Consider the following 27052-nt stretch of genomic DNA (forward strand, 5'->3'; position numbering starts at 1 on the left):
GACAGAAATATGCTTACTTGTCTCGTGTCCTGCAGGTCACAGTAACATTTAGTGATGGTTGGCAGCAAGACTCTGGAGGCCAGTTTAGTTGATAACGTGGTTTTCAAGGATGATATTCGCAAGTAAAGCTGGGATGCTGGACCCACTTGGGCCGCAATTTTTTCCAGTCGAGCAACCTAGAATGAAATTTTCAAAATGAAAAAAAAAGCACAAAATAGGATTCAAAGGCTGGTTCTCAACTAGATGGAACTTTCATTTCACAGGTCACACTTATTGACCCGGAAAAACATGGTTTGCCAGGAAATGGTTCCCATATTGGTTTTCCTCAATTGAACATAATTGTTTATTAGCTAAATGCAATATAAGGTGAACGTCATTGAAAGAAATAAACATGGATTGAAAAGGCAAAAGCTTTTGGCATAGATAAAACATTTTCCCGGTTATCAGTTGGGCACTACTCGGTGTTGTCTGCTATTCATATCAAATGGCATGTATCACTATTGTAAGATGGGAAATCCACTTTTGAAGTGCCTGCATTTTTGGTTGCGTTTTGTGATCATTTTTTCACCAGCGAATTCCATCCATATATCATTGGAGATGTGACGGATTTGTGGCGCTTAATGCACCCTTGTGGCCTTTAAACATTGGAGTCCATAGCCAAGGTGTCCCTTAATCTCCCTGGGCCAGTACCCGGACTCAGACATTTGCATTGGTTCTGGTTCCTGGTAGTGTACTATGAAATAGGGGCTGCATGAACTGTAGCTATTGTGGCTCACAGGAAGCCTTTCCTTCCTGGCAGTGTGGGGCGGTGAGGGTTCTCTAATCTAGTTTTGTTGAAACCAGTAACCAGACACCATTACTTCAGTGCCCTTGAGTGAGATTTGATGGAGAAAGAGGTGGATCACGTATGGTCATTTCCTAACTTGAGCACCAGTCAGGAGCTGAACAAAGACTGTGCGTGTGCACATGGTTACTGGAGGGATATGGCTGCTTGGGACTGCTAAGGAATCCACACTCCCCGAGGGTGCCCGGGAGAATGTCCATGAAAGTTGGTGCATGGTGGCCAGCAATGATTGGGTGGCTTCCAAATGTTAGAATGATGCATGAATGTGTGACTAAGATTACCCTCCAGCATAAAAGCTGACTTTCTGCGCTATGACCTCTGCCAACTGAGATTTGATTTTAAATCTGAAGCATCTAGATACATGACTGGACCTGGGATGATGATGGATGCTCTGTACCGCCATCTTTTGGACTGGAGGAAACAAGATGTCTTTCTGACTGATGTCAAGAGCATGACGGTGATCAATAACCAGGCCAGGACGGAACATTCAAGGTGAAACAAAGTTTCTATTTAAAACAGGGAGGGAAAAACAACAAATGGGCACTAAAAGAAAATCAGGGAAAGTGAGTAGGGGGTCCTGGACGAATGGTCTTTCTAGATCAGCCCACACAGGGAAGGTTTTAAAGTTTTTCCCTGCAGCCTTTGTTCCAATTCTAGTATTTCCTTGGTCTGAGGTGGGGCTTATACTCTGGGGAAAAAAACCCTCAAAAAATATTTTTGAGACCTTGAATGACCATATCAATGTTTTTCTCAAACTGATCAGGGACCTACAATGACTATACCCAGTAATGTCAACGTTACTGGGGGCCGCTTCCATGGCACTGGAGTGAGATTGTACAGGCTCAATCCCAGGACCACCTATTGGCGAGAACCCTAATTTATACCAGTTTAAATGGAGACCAGAAAACAAACCAAATGCATTCAATACTTCAAGTAAAATGGAGAGTGACATAACTGGGTCCCTTAGGAGGAGCAGCAGATCATCCAAACTGAATTGTCTTCAGTGCTTTAATTTTTATGGCTAGCTGGGCAAAACAACCGGCTGGACCTTTCCCCTTATTAGCCATTTAAGAGTAAGGATCAGGACATATATTTTCCATGGCTCATTTTTGGGATGCATACTTCAAGATCTTCCTCTTGAATGTCCTTCTACTATGTTGATTTTGGCCAGTTTCTGTCCCCCTTACCTCCTACCTCTGTCCCCATGTATCCCGAACCCCGCCAGTTGTGTCTTGTGCCCCCTTTCCCCCCTGCATTGTCCACATGTTTACCTAACCCCGCCTGTTGTTGTCTCGTGCCCCCTTACCCCCTGCATTGTCCTCTTGTACTCCTAACCCCGCCAGTTGTGTCCTCTGCCCCATTACACCACCGCCATTCATCATGGTCCCCCTTACCTCTGCCAGTGTCCATGTCACCCCTCGACCCCCCCCTCCATTGTCTTCATGCCCGCCCTACCCAGTCAGTTGTCCATATCCCCCCCACTACCATTTTGTCCATGTTTACAGGTATCCCCTGACATCCCTGTGTGTCCACCTCCCTCCCTACTTTTTCCTGTCTCACCCCTCACTCCTTGTCCCTCAGTTTCACCCCACCCCTCAATCACTTCCTGCGTTACTCCTTGCCCCTCCTGTTGTACGCTTTCTCCTTCACCCCTTCCTCCCTTCCTCCTCTATTCAAATTTAGGCACTACCCCAATTGCCGTTAGGCATAGTAAGCCGTAGCCGCCTGTCTTTGCTGCCTTTCTGCCCCCCCTTTTCCTTTTTCCATCAGCACTTTTATCACCTGTCCCTTTGACCTTTGATAATAGCTTGTCTGTCTCCCCTTTTTCCCTCTTCTCCCCCCTGTACTATCTTGAAACACTCGTCAACCTTTTCTAGATAGTCACCTGTTTGTCCCTAACCTTACCCCTCCTCTCCTATACCCCCCTCCCACCTTCCTCTCATCACTCTTGCACTGCAACAATTGTCGTGAGGCATAGTAATGCTACTGCTAGTATTGTTCTCCTCCCCTGCCTCTCCCTTATTGTTTCCATGCACTTGTACTATCTGCTATGATTGATAGTTTTTTTTTCATTCTGATCTTTTTCAAGGACTTGTTTAGAATGTTTTGTTTTCCTCCCATGTTCCCTCCCTCCTTGAAGCGCTTTGAAACACATTGTGTATAGACGCTATACAAATAATCAATCAATCAATCAATCAACTGTGCCCAGCAGCTACATACGAGGCTGATGCAGGTCTTTACCTTGTGTATATCACTTCTGCCTTATTCACGTTTATTTTTAAGTAGAAGCTAACGTGAATCTGCCTGTAAAATGAACATATTTATTTGGAACATCTATTACTATGGAGAAGTTGTTCTTACAGCTTCACTTGCAGCAAACAGACGTACATACACATCACTGAATGGAAGACTTCTGAAATCAGGGAATGAATTGTTCAGGCCATGTTTTATGGCAAGTTGCTGCAAGACCCTGATATGATGATTTAGCTTTTTTCCATTTTCTGGTGAAGAGAGAGAGATCAACCAACAGCAGGAGAACAGGGACTCAAAGGTTTTCCCTGGCCCACCTACTGACAGATGTGGCTGAGCACCAAACAACAACACTTAGGATGTGTGAGAAACCTGGGGTGCTCTCACATCTAATCAACAGGGATCTTAGTTCAAGTGGCCAGGATAGGGCCGTTGTGTTTGGATCCAACCCTGGGGGTGGACAAGCGAGGGAGGATCACCTGGGTGAAGGTTTCTTGGGGATTGGAGAGAGGGTCCCTGATGGGGAGACATGATATTCCCCCCCTTTCACTAACACTGACCTACCCTCCCTCATTCTTTATGGGATATTGGCAATCCTATCCCATTCTTCCCTCTAGTGTCCCACCAAATACTGAGAAGAGGCAGCTAAGAGTAGTGCACACTTCCTAAAGGCAAATAGTACTGGAACGAAGAAGAGTTGCCTGGAGGCAGCTAGTAATGAAGATAAGGCATGCCACACTAACAGGCTTATAAAAGGTCATGCAATTGAGTCTAACCCAACTCACCTGCAACCTGTTAGTAATGGTGGAGAGTATAAAAGGTGGAACCTAGAAGCACAAGGAGAGAGAAGGGAGAGAGTAAGCCATGTTGGGACCAGAAGCCGAGACATCGGCAACGATCCCGGGAGACATGCAGGAGGGACTTTGCAGGACCGGGAACCATCTTCTTGGAAGCCAGGCAGCAGGTGCTGCTGTACCGCAGAGGAACAAAAAGAGCTGTCCGCTCCCAAGCCTGGGTGCAGCAGCAGCTGCGGAAGACGCGAGGGACCGCATGTGAAGCAGAGCAGAGAAGCCGATGTGTGTGAGGAGACGTGCCCAGCGAGCTGGAAGTTTTTTTCCAGTTCGGGGAGAGCCACCAAAAGGAGCTGTGAAGAACCGGTAAGTGCCAGAGAACACCGGGGAGACCGGAGCGTTCTGAAGGGACAGCAAATTAGTAACAGTTCACAAGCACAAGTAAATGCTACCCATATTGGATACCTAACTGAAAGAAAGCTGCTGTGTGAGTAAACTATGATATGCTGGACGGTGAATAAATACTCCAGACATATCAAATGGCACACTGACAATAAAACGCAGTATGAACTTGGAACATCACAATTCCAAAGATAAGAGGCTGTCAATAATAACTACAAACGTGAGAAAGAGTCACAAGTGTATGACAAGCCAAGAACTGAATGCAAGTGCGGAAAGTGAAAGCCCAAGGCAGAAGAGACTATGAGGGGGCCCAACATCTTTTGGGGAGACTTAAGGTTGTGTGACCTCTGATGGGTGGGCCGTGCGGTCTGACAACTGTGCCTTAACCAGGACCAGGAAACCCTGACTGAGAGCCAGCTGTAAAGAACTGTGAAGCAAACCTGAAGATGGGTCAAATGGATCCTTGTGTTTTCTTTTGAATTTTGAGCAGATGAAACCAATGTGAGCGTGGCGTTAAAGTCTTGGGGAAGGGAACCCCGAGAATCAGACAACCTGAGAACTTTGTCTCGGGGAAGGGAGTCACAAGAACTCCATCTTGTGTGAACTGTGCTACATTTGAACTTGGGGAAGGTAATTTGCCGAAGCCTTTCTCCAGGTAATACCTGAACCTGAAGGTCAGGGAAAAGGTGGGCCTTTTTTCCCCTGAAACATGGGTTGTTATATAGGGGAGATATTACATCAGACAGCTTAACAAAAACTCAGTTAGTTGTTACCAGAAGTCATAAACAATTGGTTCTTGATATAGTCCACTCACACCTAACAAGGGAACATTTAGGTGAAGCAAAAACACAAGCCCACAAAAGTACTGAATTCTATTGGCCAGGAATCCATGCAGACATCAAGAATTTTGCCCAGGCATGTGCCATCTGCCAAAGAACAAGTACCTATATACCACCACTGGCTCCACTAAACCCATTACCCATTATTGAGATCCCTTTTTCAAGGATAGGGCTGGATATCTTAGGTCCCCTTGAAGCTTCAAGATTGGGTAATAAGTACATCTTAATAATGGTAGGCTACGCCATTCGGTACCCTGAGGCTTTTCTGATGAAAACTAACACCACCCAGCAGATTTTAAAACAACTACTCCCCTTCTTTTCTCAGAGTTGGATTTCCCAAAGGATTAACAGACCAAGGCTCTAATTTCATGAGTAAACTCATGAGAGAGGATAAAGAGTTGTTGCACATCACAACGCTGCGAACATACGTCTATCATTCCCAAACGAATGATCTTGTGGAACGGTTTAATACAACTCTTAAAAGCATATTACAGAAGTTGGTAGATCGAGACGGGAAGAACTGGGACCAAATGATTCCATGGGCATTGTTCGCAATTAGGAAAACACCTCACCCCTCTAAGGGCTTTCCCCATTTGAGTTACTTTACGTAAGGGAGCCTCAGGATGTCTTCGATATGCGGAGGGAATGTGCAAAGCGAGGGAGGAGGCCTCAATACCACTCTCCTGAACCACGACCAGACTCAAAGAACATATGGCAACAGCCCGATCACTAGTACACTCTCATATGGTCAAAGCCCAGGAACAAAAGAAGAGTTCTCATAATGAGAACGTTTAATTACGATCCTTTTCCATTGGGCAACACTTACTAGTGTTACTACCTACATCTGATAAACTAGTTTCCAAATGCTATGGGTCATATGAGGTAGTGGAACAGATGGGGCCCTGTAATTACAAAATCCTTCAGCCAGATCACCAGCAAAAGAGACAGGTTTATCATATAAATCTTTTGAAGGCATGGAAAGAAAATCCTTCTGAGTCCAATGCCACTATATTGTCTTGTCTGGTACCTAGTGAGGTAGAAAACACAGCTCTAATTCCCCCTGATCTCACCAATAATGAAAAGCAAGACCTACGGGATCGTATAAATCAATTTCTAGATGTGTTCCGCGAGGAACCTGGAAGGGTATAGGGCATCCATCACCATATCTGTACTCCAGTAGGCAAGGTAGTGCATTTTAGACCCTACCGACTACCAGAATGTCATCATTAAAAAAGTGGAATAGATGTTCAAGGCCAACATCATCGAGCCCTCAACCAGCCCTGGGTCCACCTCCAATTTATTAGTGGCAAAACCCAATGGCAGTTGGAGGTTTTGCATAGATTCTAGGAAAGTAAACACCATCTCGGCCTTTGACGCTTACCCAATGCCACGTATCGATGACTTGATCGATAAATTGGGTAATGCAGTCTATTTATCAACACTGGATCTTACAAACGGGTACTGGCAGGTTCTGCTTTTCGGAGCGGACACAGTAAAACAGCATTTGCCATCCCCATAGGGGTAGTCCATTTCAAAGTATTACCATTTGGTCTCCATGGTGCCCTGGCAACATTTCAGACTAATGGACAAGATTTTGCAACCCTACTCCGACATTTGTGGGGCATACATTGAAGATATCGTGATCCATAGTCGAACATGGGAGGACCACCTATTTCCTCTACATACCATTATGTAAAGGGGGATGAAAATCCCCCTTTACTACTTGGGAAATCTAGTTCACCCAAGTATATGAAAGAGAAATTAACAGGAGAGTCCATAGGGGCAACCCAGCCCAAGCCCAAAAGTTGTAGGAAACTGTAACTTCAACCCAGAAAAAGAGTAAAAGACTAGGTGAGAGGGGAAAAAGATTCCCCTTCATCTAGGGACAGGGTAAAATAGTTACCCAGCCAAAGCAAAACATACTGGGGTTGACTCAGGTCAGGCAGACTTATCATTGATATGAAAATCTTACCCAACAAACCCCCGCTGCCCCTCACCGGGTACTAATTTGTAATCAAATGGTTCAAATTTAAGACTTCATGGGTGGTCACCATTCTGTTTCAAGTAATTTATAGAGCAGAGCCACAAAGCGTGTGGACCACTGCAAAAAGACCAAAGTCTGAACACGAACCATCTTTACAAAAGTTGCATCTCAAAGTTCTTCTAAAACACATCAGATTAGGTTTTGACTTAATTTCCATCGCCAAGGAATTCAAAAGCCTTTGGGGCAATGGCAGGCAAAGGTTGGCCATCAATTAAGATGTTGAAGGTGTTATCCATTACAATGGAAAATCTATTCAGGATCAGGTAAGGATCTGAAGCAGTTTAATTCCTCAGTTCTCATCCCCTCTAACTACTAGTATGGGGAATGTGATCACTAGTGAATTTTGCTACTATGTGACATGCTTCAAAGTAGGAGAAATAGAGTAATTCCTAGTTAGCTGAGAAAAACAACTTATCAGGAGGTTTGGAAGAAATTAGGAAAACACAAGAAATCTGGATCTAGCCAGACTTTAAAGTAAGAAGTGCAAAAAAGACTTTTCCGACTAACCTCTTTAATCTTGTATCTGGAACAGCATCCCAGCATAGAGTTGCTATAACACTTCTATGAGTGCGCAAATTACTCTCTCTTTACAGAATACCATAGCCAAACCAGATAATTCCCACTCCTGAATACCAAACACCATACAGCTCTCTTCCTGACCAACTCCTTAAATTATACGCCATTTTTTTAAAGTTACCCAGAACTCATGTGTGTCAGGCTTATGCCTGTTCCCAGCACATCTAACTCAGCCCATTAGTACCCTGGCTAGCCTAGACCTCCTTGTTGCTAACCATCTAGATTCATGCTTAAAAGCCCAAATAGAAACAAACAGCACCTATCAAAAGCAACTGTCCACAGAAAAAGCCATCACATTGACTAAACTCAAAGTTTTAAAATCTTGGAACAAAACCATTTGTGCCTTTTTCTGCACACCTACTATACAGTGATTAATGACACCACTAAAGATTTTGTAAATGTTCAGACTTGTACCATTAGCAGCAAAATGTGCTCAACAGTAAATTCACAGTCTCAATTTTAGGTTCCTTTTCATGGCTGCTATTGTATTGGAAGGATAACAGAGCCTATAAAGCATGTGTGTTTACCTTTTTGCCATTTGGTGACAATTTACAGTAATTTAACATACTTTTCCAGAGCACCTAGGTTTAAATCCCACGTTAGGGAGTTTTACAAAAGTTTACCAATGGTAGTACTTGTGAAGACTCACACTTGGGGCACAGGACTCCAACTCTTAGTATAGGCCTGAACCACACACATTTTATTGTTAGCAATGGATGAGCAATCAGGCTTATTTTAGGAGGGTGAAAGGGCTGTAATTAGTACAAATAACGTAAATATACCCATAGGCCAAAGAAACACTGGCACATTAAACGTTATATAAAAATGATGGTTTATTTTATATATACACTAATGTAAGTAATTGATCAGCACGGTAAGTACTAAGTGACTTAGAAAAATCAATGCATTATTCACAATAAGTAAAGCACTTTGTAATACTTTTTAGAATGTCAGTATGCAATTCAAAGGTAAGTATAAAATACTTTTCTAATACTGTTTCAGGTAAGATAAATGAAACAAAACCAACAAAGTAATTAAATACTTTGCAATAATTTCAAAGGCTTAACACTTTAGAAGTCCATCCCTATGAAGCTATGAGTGTCTCAGAGTCAGATTGGAGGGCAAAACAGGTAAGGCACAGCTGTATAAGGTTCAAATGTTCCAGAGGATGTTTTCTGTAGCAAGAAAGTAAACTCTTTGTTGGGGAAAACGGGCCAGGGAGAAGTCTCCCTGTAGGCTCACAGGCGTTAGGCCTGGGCGAACGTGTATAGGCCATCTCCCAAACACACAAATTAGCACTCCAGCAACACAGGAGCAGCAATTCAGCTCTAGGTAAGTTCTACCAAGAGCCCCACAGTACCTTAGGAAGAGGTTACTGCACAATATCCCCCATGATGATGCAGCAGCAGACCCAGTAACCAGATTCTTAGTCAGGAAGATGGCAGAAAGGACACTGGAGTGGATCTCACAGCAGCAGTCGAGTGAAGAGGCTTCCAGCAAAGGAGTCTTCAGGGTTCTGTGATTTTGGTGCCTTTTGGGAAGCATCAGTGAAGAATGATGACCGCCCGGTCGATTTGTCTCGCTTTCTCTGTCCTCTGGTGAGGGAACTTCAAGCAGTGGGATCTTTCCTCTGGAGGTCCAGAAGGAGTCCACCAACGTTTTGGGAGGATTCGGTCTTCGAAAGCCATGGCACTGGACAGAGGCCACAGATCCCATGGTATGGGCAGTTTGCAGCCCGTGAAGGTCACAGCTCTTGGTTGGAAGGCTTGAAATGCAGGATGTCTCAAGACGCTTGGAAGAAAGGATCGAGCAGCAGCAATTACATCAAAGGCATCGCCGGTCATCTGGAAGTGGCTGCAGATCTCTCTCTTCCTCATCAATTTTTCTGTTCCAGGGGTCAGCAGGTCTTCAGCCTCATGATCCATGCCTTTTATACCAACCAATCAGCACCCAAGCACCATTCAAGCTCTCGGTGGTGGCTGTCCTTTTAGGACAGTCATCACCCTAATTGGAACTGGTTCCAAGCATGCACACCGGAAGACAAAGAACAGGGGAGGTTCAGAGACATCACAGCTTCCTATCCTCAAAGACACATTGCAGCGTTGGGGGTCTTCACAAAGGATTCCTGCCGAAGACAAAAGACAAACCAGGACCTCTCCCCCGCCCAGCACGGCAGGACCAATAAGGGACACGAAAACCAAAAATAGTAACAAAAAAAAAAAATAATACAGTCTCCATTTTGGGTCAATGGTGACCCTTCTGTGCACTACAGTGGCTGTGAGTACAGCCTGGGAGTACAAAATGCACAAAAGTAGGTAGAATAAAACCACTGACACCAGCCATATAGGTCAGCTTGTCACTGTAAGCAAAAGGTTACAGGAAGAGTGAGAAAAGGGGATACACTATGTAGCCCCTCAGAACTCCACATAAGGTGGGGTGTGCTGATCTCACAATAGGAAAATATAGAAAGGATACAAATATCCCCTTATAATAGAAAATAAAGGGGGCGTGGCCTGATGTCCACGGAGTGAGGACGCAGGCTCCCTGAGCTCCGGCTAAGCCACAGCAGTCTGATCCTTTTTTTGGGTGCTACTGGCCTAAATATACCACCCACACTGTGACCTACCTGCGACCGAGGCGAGGACCTACGCTCCGCTTCTTGCACCAATGAAAATCTGAGCCCGAGAGCCCGCTACCACGATCCGGCCCGGCTCCCCCTGTCCCCCGAGCAGCGCCCACAAGATGGCGGCCATATCGTACCAACGGGCCTGAGGCACACATCGGCGCCGGGAGCCAGCGACATCTGAGCCGGGTTGGCCACGCGCTACTCCTCCGGGCGCTGCCCCCCTTCGGGCGCAGGGCGTACCTGTGATCTGGCTGGTGGAGCCCACCAAATTACCGGCTGGGAACCGAGGGACGCCCTCGTGGGAACCCCTACCCCACGGCCTGAGCATCCTGGACACCCGCTGGGGGGCGACGCTGCTGCGCAGCGGGGAGACGGTGTGCGATCGGCACATATCGGAGACCACAGATCCGGCAGCACTTGGGGGTTGTCCCCGTAGAAGCCCCTGCTCCGCGACATGAGCGCCCTCTGCACCCGCTGAGGGGCGACGCCGCTACGCAGCGGGGAGACGGTGCATCAGCGACCACCGATCCGAAAGTTCTTGGGGATTGTCCCCGCGGAATCCCCCCAGCTTCACGAACCGAGCGCCTAGTACACCCATTGGGGGGAGACGCCGCTCTGCAACGAGGAAGCGGTGCGCAATCGGCGCGTGACAGAGACCAACAAGACGGCAGCCCTTGGGGACCGTCTACGGCATTCCCGGATAGACCCTTCAGCACAGAGGAGCCGAGCAGCCATATCCCGACACAGAGCCTCCTCCATCGGTGGGGCCGAGGCCACCAGCTGTCTGCCCATTGCCGCGAAACCAGAACAATAAGCTCAGGTAGCGGGCACATCCTGGCTCTCCCAACAACGTCTTCCCCACATATACTAACGCTGGTCTGGCGAGACCCTCCCTTGGGGCACGCATCGGTTCCATCATTGGCGCCCCCTCCCTACCAAGAAACTCTGCCCCTGCCACAGAACACAGCCACCCCACAGGGGGCAACTCGACAGCATACTGCGGACTTACACTGTAGCACCCCCCTCAGTGTACCTATCATACAATACCCTGCCTGGACATTACTACTCCATAAGCCACCAAGGAGGCTCCCCAGCATCATAGACCACTACAGAGGGGGAAAGGACACAGGCCTAAGCACCATCTATGTCATTGATTTGAGGCGCCCTCACAACTTGAGACCAGACCAACACTGAGTGGCAGAGTTGTAACCAGCTGCAAAAGGTTACGCAACCTATTTCTCTGAGAGAGAGCGCTAGACCCTTTGCATCCAACAGCGGGACCAGGTAACTGAGATGGCCGCAATGAGGAAGAAAGCCAAAATGCCACTATGGTTCCTTTCATAACAGCCAAGCCTCACCCTACTGACCAGACTATGCCGAAAGGCTCAGCAACACGTGATAGCCCAGAAGAGGACGCCAGGCATAACCAGGTGCTAGAGGCGATCGCAGCCCTGAGATCATTCATCGACACGAAAATAGGTGAGGTTAAGGCCGATATCCAGCTCATACGGCAAGATGCCCGTAACCTAACGGAGCGCGTCACCATCATTGAATCCACCCAGAAGGACATTTCGGACGATACGACGGCTCTGAAAACAGAGGTCGCAGATCTCAAACGCAAAGTGAGCGTCCTGGAGGCGAGGTCTGAGGAGGCAGAGGGTCGGGCCAGACGAAATAATATTAGGATTCTAGGTATACCGGAGGGGACAGAGACCATGGACCCGACAACCTATGTGGAATCCCTCATACAGCAGGAAATAGGGGCAGTGAACCTCTCACAGGGTTTTGCCATAGAGAGGGCTCACAGATCTCTTCAGAAGAAGCCCCCCCCCCTGGGTCCTATCCCCGCCCCATTATCGCCAAGGTCCTCAATTTCCGTGACCGCGAGGTGATCCTGAAATTCTCTAGAGATGGAGGAGAGATAGAGCGGGGCAACTAAAAAATCACCATATACCCTGATTATACTCAATCGGTGCAGAGAGCAAGGAATTCCTTCGTCCCGATCAAGGCAAGATTGAGGAGACTAAACCTAAAATACATGCTGCTGTACCCTTCACGATTGAAGGTAATCTACAAAGGGCGTGCGATATTCTTAGAGTCACCAGAAGCAGCTACCATGTGGATGGAACATAACCTGGCTGAGGTCCCCACAGAACCCACACCTGAGAAACATAACGAAAACAGCTAAGATTGATTGCTTGGTATCTCAGCTAGGGCACCCATGGCCCTTGTGTTGCACCTTAAATCAGAACGAAGCTACACTACCACTGAAGCAAAACTACCACGTGAGAATGCTAAATGACTGCAGGGCTCACCTGACCTCCTGCACATGGACACAAACCACGGACCCGCCGATGACCAGTGCAGGCCAGTTGCCTGCACGCAACCACTCGCGCCAGAGACCCGGATTAGGTCAGACAGCGCGAGAGCCCCCGAGCACTGCACCCCGGTGACAGAAGCTGGGTGCATTAGTTACAGTTACTTTTTCCAAGTTGTTATTGTTTCGACTGTCCTATCTCAGATGAACAAAGGTTGGACTGGTCTAGACATTGGACCGGAGGCTGGGTCTGCCCATCCTACACAAGCGGAACAACATGTGTCATATGATTCGACGCATATAACCCAGGAGGAAGGGGAGGTGCTCCCCACCACAAGGAACCCACTCATGCAATGGCAGCAAGACTCAAGTTAATCACATGGAATGTTAGAGGGATGGGAACCTATATACGGAGAAATCGAATATACTCATACCTGAAGAGAAAAAGGGTATCACTGGCCCTCCTCCAAGAAACGCACCTCACCACGGAGGCCACAGACAAGATGGTAAGCTACTGGGGGGACCAGGGCAACTGCGCATCCTACTCAAAGTATGCAAGAGGAGTCTACACCTGGGTGAGTCCGGAAACAATGTTTCAACAAATGGGGGTAGAATTGGACAAAGAGGGCAGGTAAGTGATAGTGTGGGGCATGCTTCAGAACTCCCCTTTGTGCATAGTAAACTCATACTTCCCTCAACACAACATACCCTCTCACATCAAGGAGCTATGTGCCAGATTGTTGCATTACAGAGAATATACTTTTATATGGGGAGGAGACTTCAATTCCGTCATGAACGCCAAATTAGACAGATCCGCAACGCCACGTATACCTAACAACGCTTCCTCAGGGCCCCTCTCCAGGATGGTGGCAGACCTACACTTAACCGACATTTGGAGAGACCTTCACCCCTTCGACAGATCATATTCATTCTACTCGGCTCCCCACAACCTCCACACCAGGATAGATTGCTTTTTCCTCGCCAATGAGCTAACCCCGCAAGTAGAATCGGCAGATTACATGGGTAGATCAATATGGGACCACTCCCCTTTACTGTTACAGCTCTGCTTCAAGGGCCCTCACCCACCTATCCCGATGTGGCGCATGCCAGTAGACGTCTTGACCGACCTCGCATTTAAGGAAACCCTAGGGGAAAAGCTAGAAGAATATTTAACGCTAAACAAGGGATCAGTCGGGAAATGGAGCACACTCTGGGAGGCGATGAAAGTAGTGTCAAAGGGAGAGATAATTGCAGAAGCAGGCGGGATCAGGAGGCAGCTGAGAGGGGAACTGGAGACAGCGGAGGAGAAAATCAGACACCTCGAAAGCGACGGCCTAACGGCCACTGAAAAGGAACCAGAACTGAAAAAGATCAGAGAAGACTGCAGGGCTGCATGGGAAAGACTCTCAAAGTTCGACTTCTCTGCGCGCACCTTGAAGGCCCACAAGGAAGCAGATAAGCCGGGCAGAATACTTGCATGGCTATGCAGAAAGGAACACCCGAGACCGGCCCTTAAGGAGATCAAAGATAGGAATGATATAACCCGTAGGACACAACAGGAGATCAATGACGTTTTCACGGATTTCTACACTGAGCTATATACCCACAGGAATGAGATTCCTACGGCAGATATAAGAGACACGTTGGCCGAAGTAGGACTACCCAGGTTGAATCAGGAACAACGGGATACGCTGGGAGAAGCCATCACGGTTGAGGACATCTCAGATGCGATTAGATCCCTTTCCACATGCAAGTCCCCCGGGACAGATGGTCTTATCCCAGAATTTTACAAGGCCTATGAGGAGACTTTGTCCCCTGTACTGCACGCAGTATACATGGAGGCATATGAGTCTGGAACTCTTCCCAATACCATGAGAGAAACCCTCATTGTCCCAATGCTCAAGCCAGGCAAACCAGCCGACAAGTGTGATTCATATCGGCCACTGGTGCTCCTAAATTACGACGGCAAAATATTAACAACCATATTGGCTAAGAGGCTCTCGAGGGTGATTGGATCTCTGGTGCGCGAAGATCAAAATGGTTTCGTTCCGGGACGAAACACTACTGCCAACCTCAGGAGGCTCCAACATATTATAGCACGAACAACCGAACGCAAGGAAGACCTAGCAGTACTCTCACTAGATGCCATAAAAGCCTTCGATTCAATTTATTGGGAATGGCTGATTGAGACTCTGAGGGAGTTCGGGCTCGGAGAACACTTCATCCGTTGGATCAATGTCCTCTACAGCAACCCAGTAGCAAGAGTAAAAACAGGAGCCATAGTATCAGAAGCCTGGCCTATTCAGAGGGGTACCAGACAAGGATGCCCGCTGTCACCAATGCTATATATCCTGGGTTTGGAACCAGTGGCAATCTACTTTAGGAAACAGTTTTTTGGCGCTGGCATTAGCACTGGTGGGTCGGACAACATTATCTCTTTATACGCAGATGACGTCCTCCTATATCTGCGAGACCCCCTGGAGAATGCCCCAATTGTACTGGATGTCCTGGATAACTTCGCGAAATACTCAGGGATAAAATTTAGCAGACTGAAGTCATGCTCGTTCCCACTTGCAAGTCTAAGGGGAAAACCTGTGGAAGAGCTTCCTGAGATCGGGATCCGTTGGCAGGTGGACGCTTTTCGATATCTAGGCCTTAATATCACACACACACCAATATCCACCCATAAGTCCAATACGGAGGCTGCAATGAGCGGAGTACGTAGATCCATACAATTCTGGTCGAAGCTCCCACTCTCCATGATGGGCAGAGCTGCAATATCCAAAATGATAATACTCCCTAGGTTCCTCTACTACTTCACCAATGTGGCATACTAGATTCCCCCATCCTTCTTCAGGAAGCTGGAATCCCTGATTAGGGACTTTCTCTGGGGACGAGCCAGACACAGACTCACACTAAATGTCCTTATACTCACCTACACCGAGGGTGGCATCCAACTTCCCGATTTCCAGAGATACTACTTGGCGGCTCAATCGACACATCTAGCAAAATGGCTTTCAGACGAACCTACAGCTGAGTTAAATCTTATCTCCCAATTGACCTCACCGCTACACCCCAAAGAGTTAATATGGAACACTCGAGCTGGGCCGTCCAACCCACCCATGATACTAGAGGTAGGGAGACAAGTATGGAACAGGGTGAGATCCATAGTCGGACTACAGCACTCATATACACCTGACATCCCCATGCTAGCGGACGTTTGCAAAACCCCCAGTGATCTATCAACACAGAGGTGCTGGAAGAGTTATGGCCTCTACACATGGGGAGACATGTTCTGCGAGGGATTCTTCAGGGACTTTGGATCACTCCAAGAAAGGGACGGACTTCCACCAGGCCAATTCCTTTGGTACCAAAAAGTGAAACATGTAGCCAAAGAGAATTGGGACAAATGGCCTGAAGAGCCAGAGACACATCCCCTTCTGCAGGAAATATACGACCTCGGCGACGGATGGAAACCAACATCACGGCTATACACCCAAATAAACAGCAGACCCAACCCAAGGAGTGCACGGCTGAAAGAGAAATGGGAGATAGACTTGGGGACTGAAATCACAGAGGGAGAATGGTCAAGAGCTCTGGCACACCCAAAGGAGGTATCTAGGAATGCCAGGTTTAGACTGATCCAACTGAACATACTCTACAGAACGTATATGACCCCACACAGGATATCCACATTTAATCGACCCAAAATGTCCCTGGTGCTCCTCCGACCTGGCAGACATGATCCACATGTTCTGGGCTTGTCCCAAATCTCAGAAACTCTGGCAGGCCGCTGAACAAACCTGCAGGAATGCTGGACTGGAGACATATGAATGGACACCCAAGGAGTGCCTATTGGGCACTTATCCGAGGCTAAGTAAAATCAGGCACCTGGCAAAGCTTATGGACATGGCCTGTGTGTTAACCAAGAGGACGATTGCCATGGCCTGGAAATCCCCAACAGGCCCCAGATATGAGCCCTGGATTAAGGAGATGGAGAGGTGGACCACGGCCGAAACTAGAGTCTGGGAGGAGGGGAATAGACGGGGAGGCGACGACGCGAGCAACACACTAGAGGCTTTGAGGGCCCTCCTGAGAGACATGATCTTTTCAACGAACTATAGACCCCCTTGATCCTAACCCCCTCGAGCACCAGAAGGTAACAGAGCGCAGATATCAGTCCATCACTCCCATATGCGCCACTTTGTCACTGCCCTGAGTGGGCAAACGCAGAGAACAGGCTCCGGACCCGGGCCCCTAACCCGAAAACATGGAACACGAGGTGCTAGTAAATGGTGGGACAGTCAATGTTGTTACTTTGTTTGTTTATTTGTTATTGTATTACTGTAATTTAATTGGCACACAATATATACATCAGATGGTGCAACCCAAAGCAGTTGCTCAACAGTTCCTCTGCATACTTATATATGCCAATAAAAACATTTAAAAATAAATAATAGAAAATAAAAAGGGAAGCTCAAACGGGTCCCAGCAACACTACACAGAAAGTGATGTGTGCTGCAAAAGTCAAAAGATAGATGCCCTAAACTTGGAGGAAAGTATAACCCCAATAAACATTTATAAAAAGAAATACAAAGTATCTCAAAAGATACAGTAAAAGAATGAGTGAGTGTGGAAAAAGGATCCCACTCACTCAGGGGAGCAGACCAAAAACCCAGTAGTGCAGCAAAAAGTGTTGGGGGATTCGCATGTAGAGGAGATTGGGCATACAAAAGAAAATCTAGCTAACACCATACATTTTCCTATCTTTCCCACAAGATTGGTGTGCTCAAAACCCACTTGAAAGCCTTGTCCGCAGACAATGGGTACATATAGCAGTCAATTAGCATTTCCTTTCCTAGACGTCTCACCTGCAGTAAGGAGTCCTTTAGATATGGGCTGAGGAAGTGTGGCAGCGTTTCAGCCACTTTCTGCAAAGCGGTGACTGCGCTCAGCAGGTAAATTTCACTGGACATCTCTTTCTTGTGCTTCAGAGTCTTCAGCACAGCGGGCATCAGCCTGCAAGCAATTGACAAACAAGTACATGTCACTCATAAGACCCATATAAAATGTACACACTGTGTCTGAGCATACTTATGGGGTAGATCTTGTGCTTAACGGCAACCACTGGAGTCCAGCAATCCCCAAACTTTGACAAATTACAATTATGTTACAGCCATTTGGAACAAGGAAGCCATACTGCACTGGAAGACCCTGCATTTAACAAGCCAAGCTTTTCTGCAGCATGTCTTTTTGTAACACACTTTATGTGATCAGCACAGTAGCATTACTCGACAAGGCAGGAAAAACAGGTCTGAATCTTTGAAAAGATGTATGTTTGCGCCACCAAATGTCCCAGGAAGGCAGTTTAAAAGCAGTCAATAAGTGAACAAATTGTACAATATTGCATTACTTCTTTCTTGCATGGTTTATGCAGATTAAAAAAGTATCATTGTTAATTATTTTGGCACTAGCAAGATTCATTTGAATACTGTTAGGTAAAGATTTGGGGTAGTACCCTTAGGGTGCACTACTACAATCCTAGCCTCTTGGCAATAGGACCCAACCTTTGGTATAAGTCGGAACTACACAGGTTGGTAGTGTGGTAGAGCAGCCAGGCTTATCTCAAGAGGGGTCAATGTGAGCTGTAGAGTGGTTACACAGAGATTCACAGTGACACGTATTCAAACAAACACTTAGACTCAAGGTTTCTTGATAAAACAATTATTTATTTACCGGTCATTTGTATAAGCCTTCCTTAGAAGGGAGCAATAGAATAGTAACACACAAATACCTTCAAAATACACACTCTTAGGCTCTAAATCAGAAAACACCCATTTGGGATACAACACAGATACTTCCTACACCCTCAGGTGACATCAATAGTTAGGACACTGTGGACATTGATATATTACTGTTTAGTATTTAGAATAGTACAGAGATGTGTCAAAGAAAAGGTTATTAGAAAAAACAAGAGATCACAAATATTCTTAAATCAGGCAGATACTTTTCAACCCTCCCCAATGTCTGAGGAGAGAAGAGTCTTTCAGTGAAAAACAGGGTAAACCAAAGTCAATGGGCAAAAGTCTATGTAGATGAAGCACTTCTTGCAGGTAAGAAAAGTCTTTGCACAATGTTTTAAGAAGTCTTTGGTGTAAAAGAAGAATCAATGTAGGGCCACAAGCTGTTAGGCTTGTGAAGAGTAGAAATAAATCTACAACAAGAGGTAAGTTCTCTTAGACTTTACAGTACCTTTAGTTTAGAAGAAAAGCAGCAGATGACTTCTCTTCCTGTGCAGCTCTGCAGATCCTGGTGTGCCGGGAGGACTTCTGGGGACTCCTACACTGCAATGGGACGGTTACCGACAGTAACCGGCTATCTTCAAACTAGTGGCAATTCAGTGTTTCAGCTCCTTGCATCTACCGCAAACAGCACCACCGTGGTTCCCGACTGTCGAGATGGGCTTTCCTTGCATCTGGGGGCCAGCACTCTGTTGAGGGGGCTCAGGCTCGGTCAGTCCTGCTTCCTGGGAGTCAGTAGGATCTTCCTGGAGCTCCTGGTCAGCTTAAAAGCAACACACACCAACTGGTGTTCCTCTCCCTGGCTATTCGGTTCGAGCAGCAACTCTGTGGAATTCCAACCAGCTCCGAGAAGGATGTCCAGGTGGCTTACTTTGGAGTTGATTGGTCCCACCATCTCGAAGGGAGAAGTCGTCCTTGCAGGGGCTTCTCTGTCGATGCGAACTTGCTGTTTTGGCACTGCAGCAGGGCTTCACCAGGCAAACCAACGGGCCAGGAGTTGCAGCAGGCGTCGTCTTCAAGTTGTTCTTCGGATTCCTTCGTCCAGTGGTCGACTCCGCCTTCCAAGCCAAAAAGCCTCGCCTTTTATGCAAGTTTGTCCCATTAATTCCAGCCTGGCTGTCAATCGCCCAGCAGGGTGGCTGTCCTTGCCGGACAGCCAGCCGGCCAATCACCAAGGAGTGCCTTCCTGTCTCCTAGGAGACTAAGCACAGGGAGTTTCGGGCACCTCCCTCACTTCCTGCCCCCACCAGACACCTTGGAGCCAGAGGCAGGCTTTACTTGTCAATCTCGCCAAAGACAAAACGAACAAAGAGACCACACCTGATTAGGCGCGCAGGGTATATCTCAAGAAGGACTTTTCCACAAAGAAATGGCGAAAAAAGAAGAACGGGGCCATTTTGACAAAAATGGCACCCAAGGGTGCATTACTGCAGCTGCGAACGCAGCCCGTGGTAAAGACACGGCACAGTAGTAAAAAGTAAACCACTGCCACCAGCCATTCATTGTAGAAAGGTTAACATAATATTGTTACATGAGAAGTTAGACAAAGGGGATACTAGGCAACCCCTCCAGCACCCTATTGTAAGATAGTGTGTGCTGGGTCTAACAAGTTACAGTTGTACAGTAAAGTCAATTTCACTTTACTGCTCTTGGAAACAGTAGTTATCCAAGAGAAAGGTTTTCAAACCTTTGGAGAAATCTGAAAAACTTCCCTGTAGCACTATACTGAAGGTGCTGTGTGCTACAATGTAAAAAGATGCCTATGGAGTTTGTCGGACTCCAACAAACAGTTAAAATCACATTAAAATACATGAGAGTGGGGGAAAATGGGTCTCACACTCTCCAGGTAAAAATGAAAAAGTCCTAGAGTCCAGCTTTTAGCTGGGGGTCTCCAAGGTAGAGAGCAATTAGCACATTTCTGAGAATTCTCCCTAACAAATACTATGTGGTCTCCACCCAATTCCTTATATAATACCACCTTTGGAGGGAGACATTTGGGCTAATCCAACATTGTTACTGCTAAAATGGATTTCTAAAATCTGGCCTGGTGGACAGATTTTAGGAGGCTACCCTTCTTACAGTGAACAGGGGAACTCTGGAAGTTTAGCTAAACCAATCAAGATAATCGTGGAAGAGTGGTCAAGGCTAAGTCTCAGGAGAGGCGAGTGGGGTCAGAGGTCCGCATAAATCCACACAGTGAAATTCACAATGATTCTACTTAATAGTCAAGTACAAAAATACTTTATTATAGGCCCACAAACACATTATAACAATGAATCAAGCAGGTAATATCACACAACACTCTAAATATAAAACATTTGTAGTCTCACTTTTGGTTATTACAATCAACACAATTCACCAATGCACCTGAAAGGGAAGGTAAGTAGTTAAGCAATTGTATAATTAGTCCACAGTAATTGAAGCCCTGATTTCAACCCTAAATTGAATGGGCCCTGTGCCTAAAGGTTCACATGGTTCCTTTAGAAGAGGGGCGAAGGTTAGGAAATTGTCCTGTGGGAATGAACAATGTTCCAGAAGACTTCCTTCTCAGGATTTCTACAGTTAAGTAAGATACTTTTACTATCTTTTAGAACAGCTTTTTAAGTAAACAGTGAAAAAGCGATGGAATCGAATATAAATCAAAGTTCTTCACAAACTTTATAATGGAGGAGATAGGGTCACCTGTAAGCATTGCGACTACTCACCGCCCTTACTGCTATTTCCCCAAAGGGCTAGGCAGGTCGAATGGGGGTTAGCGGAGGGGGTTGGGGGGTCCGTGGAGGTAGGTTTTCCCACAGTTGGATTCAGCAGAAGATGCCCAAAAGTTGCGGGTGCAAGGAAGTTTCCAGTCTGGCCCAGGACCTGAGTGGAACCCTTTACAGCAAGGAAATGCAGCAGGCATAGATGCAGGACTCTTCAGGGCACTCTACCGGACGAAGGCCAGTTCCCACGACAGACACCGCATATGGGCAACAGCAGGTGTCTCTCCAGTCACGAACAAAGGAAGCCCTACAGAACAGAATCCCTGGATGGTGCAACACTCAGACTCGTCAGGAAGGTGACATGTAGACTAGCTGGCGACTACCGAAGTTCCAGGCAAAAATGCGGAATGATGGTGCTTCTGGCACAATAGCCAAAACGTAGCTGGTCAGTCAACTGGGTGATCCAGGGACACTTCTGAAGGCTCCAGGAGCATGAAAAGGGGTTGAGACTGGTGGGTCCCACCAGTCAAAAGGGTCGACTCACCTGCAAGAGTCTTCTAGAATCAGGTAGTCCAGCAGGGTTTCACCGGGACAGTAGCGACAATGGACACCAGGCGTCTTCAGAATTCGCCCTCGGGTCTTGCACAGCTGCACAGGATACCTGGCTCTTTTTCTGATCTGCTGGAATGGCTGCAGGACTACTCTTATTATAAATTCAGGTGAGTGATCAAGCTCAGACCTCCAATAGCAAGGATCTGCACCACTCATGCACACTAGCAGTGATAACAATCAGCGATCACTGTGGAGCGGACTCATGCATGCACACTATACCCACTTGCACCAGTTTGTGGATTGGGACCAGCTAGTGCCATCCCATTTCCTGGGTCCATAGAAACATGGCATGCACTCGCCAGCGAAAACAGCAGCTTTTCCGGGTAAACCATGATCATAAAAGGGAATTCCTGACCTTAGAAGGAAGGAAGGCGGCCAAAGAACCAAATGGCCAAAGAACAAGCGAAAAATCTTGTGGCACGGCCATCTTAGGACGCTAGCCACTGTTAATAGCTAAACACATTAAACGCGAATGGTTATGCTAAAAATATAGCAGACATTTTACAAAATGTAACTGCTGCCACCAGCTTGTCTTTAGACACATTTAAAAGTAACCAAAAAACACGTTGTCAATGTCTAGGGGTGATACAAAAGTAACCCCATTGCAATGCATTTAAAGATGCTGTCTGCAATATGATGAAAATGTTATACAAACAGATAAGTCAAAAGACAAAGGAGGAAGAGTTTCCCAGTACTGACAGTCTGGAGGATTAGTCCAGTTCCCAATAACAAATTAGCAAAAAGGCCAGTGAAGTGAAGCTGGAAATGTCAGGACAAGGTGTAAAACAAAAGCAACACGATTGGAGGTCCATAGAATATGCATGGAAAGTTGCTTAAAAGAGAAAACCTGCCTAACAGTTACTTTAGTGTTATAGGAGGGATGACAGTTCAACAGACAGTAAACATGCTAGACCATCATGTTGTCCTCATGTACAGGCCTAAATGTTTGGCGCCGTTGCAGAGATTTCTGCACAACCATCCGGTGAGGGCTGAGAAAGGATCTATCGTAAACATTGTGTCACAAAAAAGAAAGACCAAGCTCTCCAATGGTTGCTGTAGCAGAGCAGTCAGGCTTAACTTTAGGAGGGAGGAAGGTTAACAATTATTCCCAATAGTCACTACAATAAGAATACAACACGAAGGTATACAGAAACATAAATACTTAAATGTTAACGTCACACTTTAAATATGTATGATGGGAAAAGTATGTACTCCAGTTACAAACACCACATAGAAGAGCAAAGCATAGATAAAATACCTAACTCATATTTTATCTTAAAATATAGGCCCGTACCTGGTGGCAGACACAAAACATATAGATGTCGAGAGGTGAGTTAAAGAGTAGATGGCTAGACAATATTAGACAGAGTAATTACCATTATGTTCAGGATCCAAAGAGGCCAGATACATAGACATAGATCCTAGATACAGGTTTCCTACTACACTTAACCTAAAAGCAGGATACATAATACAGATGAATACAGATGTAAACAATATAATATCACTTAGAGCTCGAACACAGTGAAACACAATGTTCAAAAAAGCCAGCAGGGCTACCAAAGCCCAGGATATATTTTGATAAGGCAGTCCCTAGACCCAGAAATGCACATTACACTCGGAAGATGGAAATGTTAACAACACTCAGTGATACAATGTATATCCTATGCAGGAATGTAATATAAAGATTTCAAAATTCCTAATCAATCAGGAGTAATTACTAAAATTCCAAGGCTTGGGGGAAAACTCCATGGACCCAAACTAAGTGCCAGTGTCCCGGTATGAACCTTGCAGTGTTGCTTTTGGGAGCTCGAGTGTTGGGAAAAGTGTCCCATAGTAAATAGGAAACTGTGTAGGCATATCTGTAGTTATGATGAAAAGCTAGCAAAATACCAGTTTCTTCCAGCAGGTATTCAGAAGAAGGCAGCTGACCCTTGGGTACATCAGTGGAGACTGTAAGGAAGGCATGGTATCAACAGTAAGACAGACACAAGTGACCACAGTTCAAGGGTGTTTATTGAACTTCAAAAAGGATTTGAAAAATCCCTATTTAATCCTAAATCTACAGATGGGAGCAAGCTACAACCATAAAATAATAAATAACGCAGTCCTAGTGGTGTCTTCTCGAATCAAAGAGCTTATACTAATAAGCCTATTGCCATTCCTTACTTCTAAGCACAAATAGTGTGGGAAATAGAGTTACGAAAAACAAAGAAGTGTTCACAAAATTATATGTCCGGATGTTCAGACCATTGGCCTCCCTTCCCCACGTTTTCAGCATGGGACAAGGCGGTTCACTCGAGCACAGCAGTCTCTGGCTTCTTTAGCATGAGAATACAGTTAAATCATTTGCATCAAGGCCCTCTGTGCCCAAGTCTCTTTGCTTCTCAAGGTCTCTTCATTCAGAGGGACTGATGCAACAAATACAAACAATACGTTATTTTCTTCTTGCAGATTTTCACAAGTACTCAATTTAGGTGATTCACTATTCACCCCGGATCCCACTCAGCTGTGCTCACATCCCTTTAACACAATGGTTGTCACCTTTGATCCCCCTCATCTGAGTTCAGATCCTCTTAACACAATCTTTGTAGGATATTCTTTTTTGAGTGATTCACAGTTCACCCCGGATCCCCCTCAGCCAAGCTCAAATCCCATTAACACTATTAGACTCCCTCGGCCGGGCTCGGACCAATTTCAATTAGCATCAACTAGCAAAGACTTTGGAACGTGCACAGGGTTTGGCTTGACCCATTGCAGGACCACTTCGATTTCACAATTCCTTTCCTTTTAACATTTGCCACCTTTCAGTTGGATACCTAACAGACTTTCGAATGAGCGCCCACGTGGTGCCGTACCACTCTGTCAACGGTTTTGTATCTTGGATTCAAAGTTCAGTCACTCATCTGCTCTTTTAATTATATTCGCGTTGCTTGCCACATACACTTCATACACTGTTCTCTTCAGTTTTATCTATACAATGTTGCCACTTGCATCCTTGGCTTCAACACAGACCAGTCTGATATCCGTCTCCCCACCTCACCGGCTGTGTTGACTTCTCTGGTGCTGCTTTGTTGAAGGAGTCAAGGACAGTACCACCGCAGCAAACTATTCTCCCTGCCTTCACTATCGACGCGGGAGAGCCCCGACACACAATGCAGGATTCTTCGGCTTTGATTCAGGGTTTTAGGTTTCCTATTCTCCAAGGGTCATTAAATATACAGTCTTCCAGTGAAAAGGTCAATGGCACTTCCCGTCTTGCACAGTGGTCGAAGTGTACGAAAAGAAGTAGTGGAACTATGTTCCCTGCTGACCAGCCCCTGCTCCCCACAAACCCCATTGCCACAACCCCTCTCACACACAATACACCCTCCAAACACTTGCACCTGCTGTTTAAGGGAATGTTCAGTACAGTGCACGGAAAGTGAAGGTTTCAACTTCTTCCTACACTTTTATTTTAAAACAAAACCATTCCGGAACGGTTTCTTTTTAAAATAAAAGTATAGGAGCTGTACAAGATAATTTAAAAAAGTACAGGAGCACCGCTCCCGCTCACTTCGACCACTGGTCTTGCAATCCTCTTCAGTGTTTCATCTTTTATTAAACTGCCATCTTGGAACTGCTGCTTCCTAGAGTGCTTTGCCTTGCTCAGAGTGTGCTTTCGTGGTCCATCTTTTATCAGTGTGGGGAAGTGTGATCGAAGTCAGGTGTGTGTGATGATCAGTAATTGCCTGACCATTGTATTTATTTAACAAGAAATGTATTCCTAATAGGTAAATTCAAAGATGATTTTAGCTCTATTATTTCATCATCCTTTCCTCCCTCCCTTCTTGTCCACCCCAGACACGGAGGCGCCAGAGGCGGTCTTCAGTACTGAAGCCCGCCAAAGGCAAACGAACAAAGGGACCAATCCGGGTTTGGTGCGCTGAGACAAACACTAAAAAAAAAAGATGCAGAAAGAGGGGGGCTCAGACGCCATCTTGGAAAACATGGCTTCCCTGGATTTTAGCTACCGGAGCATTTAATCGGTTCGTGGACGGGAAAATCTTGGTAATACCACTGCCACCAGCCATTCTGAAAGAGTAGCATTTGGGTGCTACATGAGTTTTCTAGACGCAGGGGGGATCCTAGGGACCCCCTCCAGCACTCTGGTGTAAAACAGTGTGTGCTGGGTCTAGGAATTTAAAAAGACCAGTAAAGTCAATTTAACTTTACATTTCCTGGGAGACAGTAGTCAGTTCCAAAGAAGGTATTTAAACCTTGGGAAGTCTGACACACAGGACAAGAAGATGCCTATGGAGTAGTCTAAAACTCCATATTCAAGGAACACAAAAGTAACATCAAAATACATGAAAGAGTGGGAAAAAAGGCTCACACTCTTTCCAAGTAAAAGAAAATCAAGTCCTTAAAATCCAGCAAAATTGCTGGGGGTCTCAAAAGCTATGGGAAATTAGCACATTCATGAGAATTCTCCCCCAACAGCCTGGTGGACAGATTTTAGGAGGCAACCCTAGTTATAGGGAACAGGGACTCAGAAAATAGTCTAAACCAAATCAAGGTAGCAATGGAGAGTAGACAAGGCTTATTCACAGGCGAGTGCGAATTGGGTGAGGGATTTCAGATTTATTTAGATAGTAAGTATAAAACATACGGACTAGGAGCAGAAGAGGCCCTATAGCAGTCACCCTAATTACCGGCAGAGAGACACTCAGGCTCATCAAAAACTCCCCGCGGCAAGAATGGAAGACTCGACCATGGGGCAAAGTTTACTGTCTATATTATCCAACAAAACAATAGGGCTCACACTAGAAAAACATTAATTCTCCAGGGTCCTCGTCTTCTGAGCGTGTCACCCAGTTTTATCCGAGAGTGATGTCACAAAACCAAGTTCCATCCCCAAAACGTATTAGGCGAACTATATACACACATTCTATACAGGTTAATTGTACTATTTATTTAATTATTTTATTTATTGGTTTTCACCGTGCCGAAGCCCACAGGCATCAGGGTGCAACCGGGGATACAAGACGAACAAGCCATCTGGTGGCTCCTCCTGGCACCACCTCTACATGTGTTAATCTACAATGTTGCAGGGAGACCATTGGCTCCTGCAACATATTATATCTTCATGTGAAAGGTGACTCTGGATTGGGCAGAATGTGTCCTCTCTGCCCTGGGTCCCTGGACGGACGGTTACCAGGCTGAGTGTATCCTTTCAAGGCAATGAGAATGAACATGGAGGTGCTATGCA

At 46.1% G+C, this 27052-nt stretch overlaps 1 protein-coding gene across 2 annotated transcripts in view; it reads right to left on the bottom strand.

The window, feature by feature from the left end:
- Positions 1–27052, bottom strand: part of HEATR1 (HEAT repeat containing 1) — a 1158897-nt gene that overhangs the window by 59821 nt on the left and 1072024 nt on the right. For both annotated transcript variants that reach the window (XM_069607931.1, XM_069607932.1), the window contains exons 37-38: positions 17561–17708; positions 18–176 (exon numbers count right to left, since the gene is read on the bottom strand). In XM_069607931.1, the coding sequence (XP_069464032.1) occupies positions 18–176; positions 17561–17708 (307 nt within the window). The remainder of the gene's footprint in view (positions 1–17; positions 177–17560; positions 17709–27052) is intronic.

The sequence above is a fragment of the Ambystoma mexicanum genome, chromosome 4q (genome assembly GCF_040938575.1).
Source record: "Ambystoma mexicanum isolate Mex_15411 chromosome 4q, UKY_AmexF1_1, whole genome shotgun sequence".
Taxonomy (NCBI): domain Eukaryota; kingdom Metazoa; phylum Chordata; class Amphibia; order Caudata; family Ambystomatidae; genus Ambystoma; species Ambystoma mexicanum.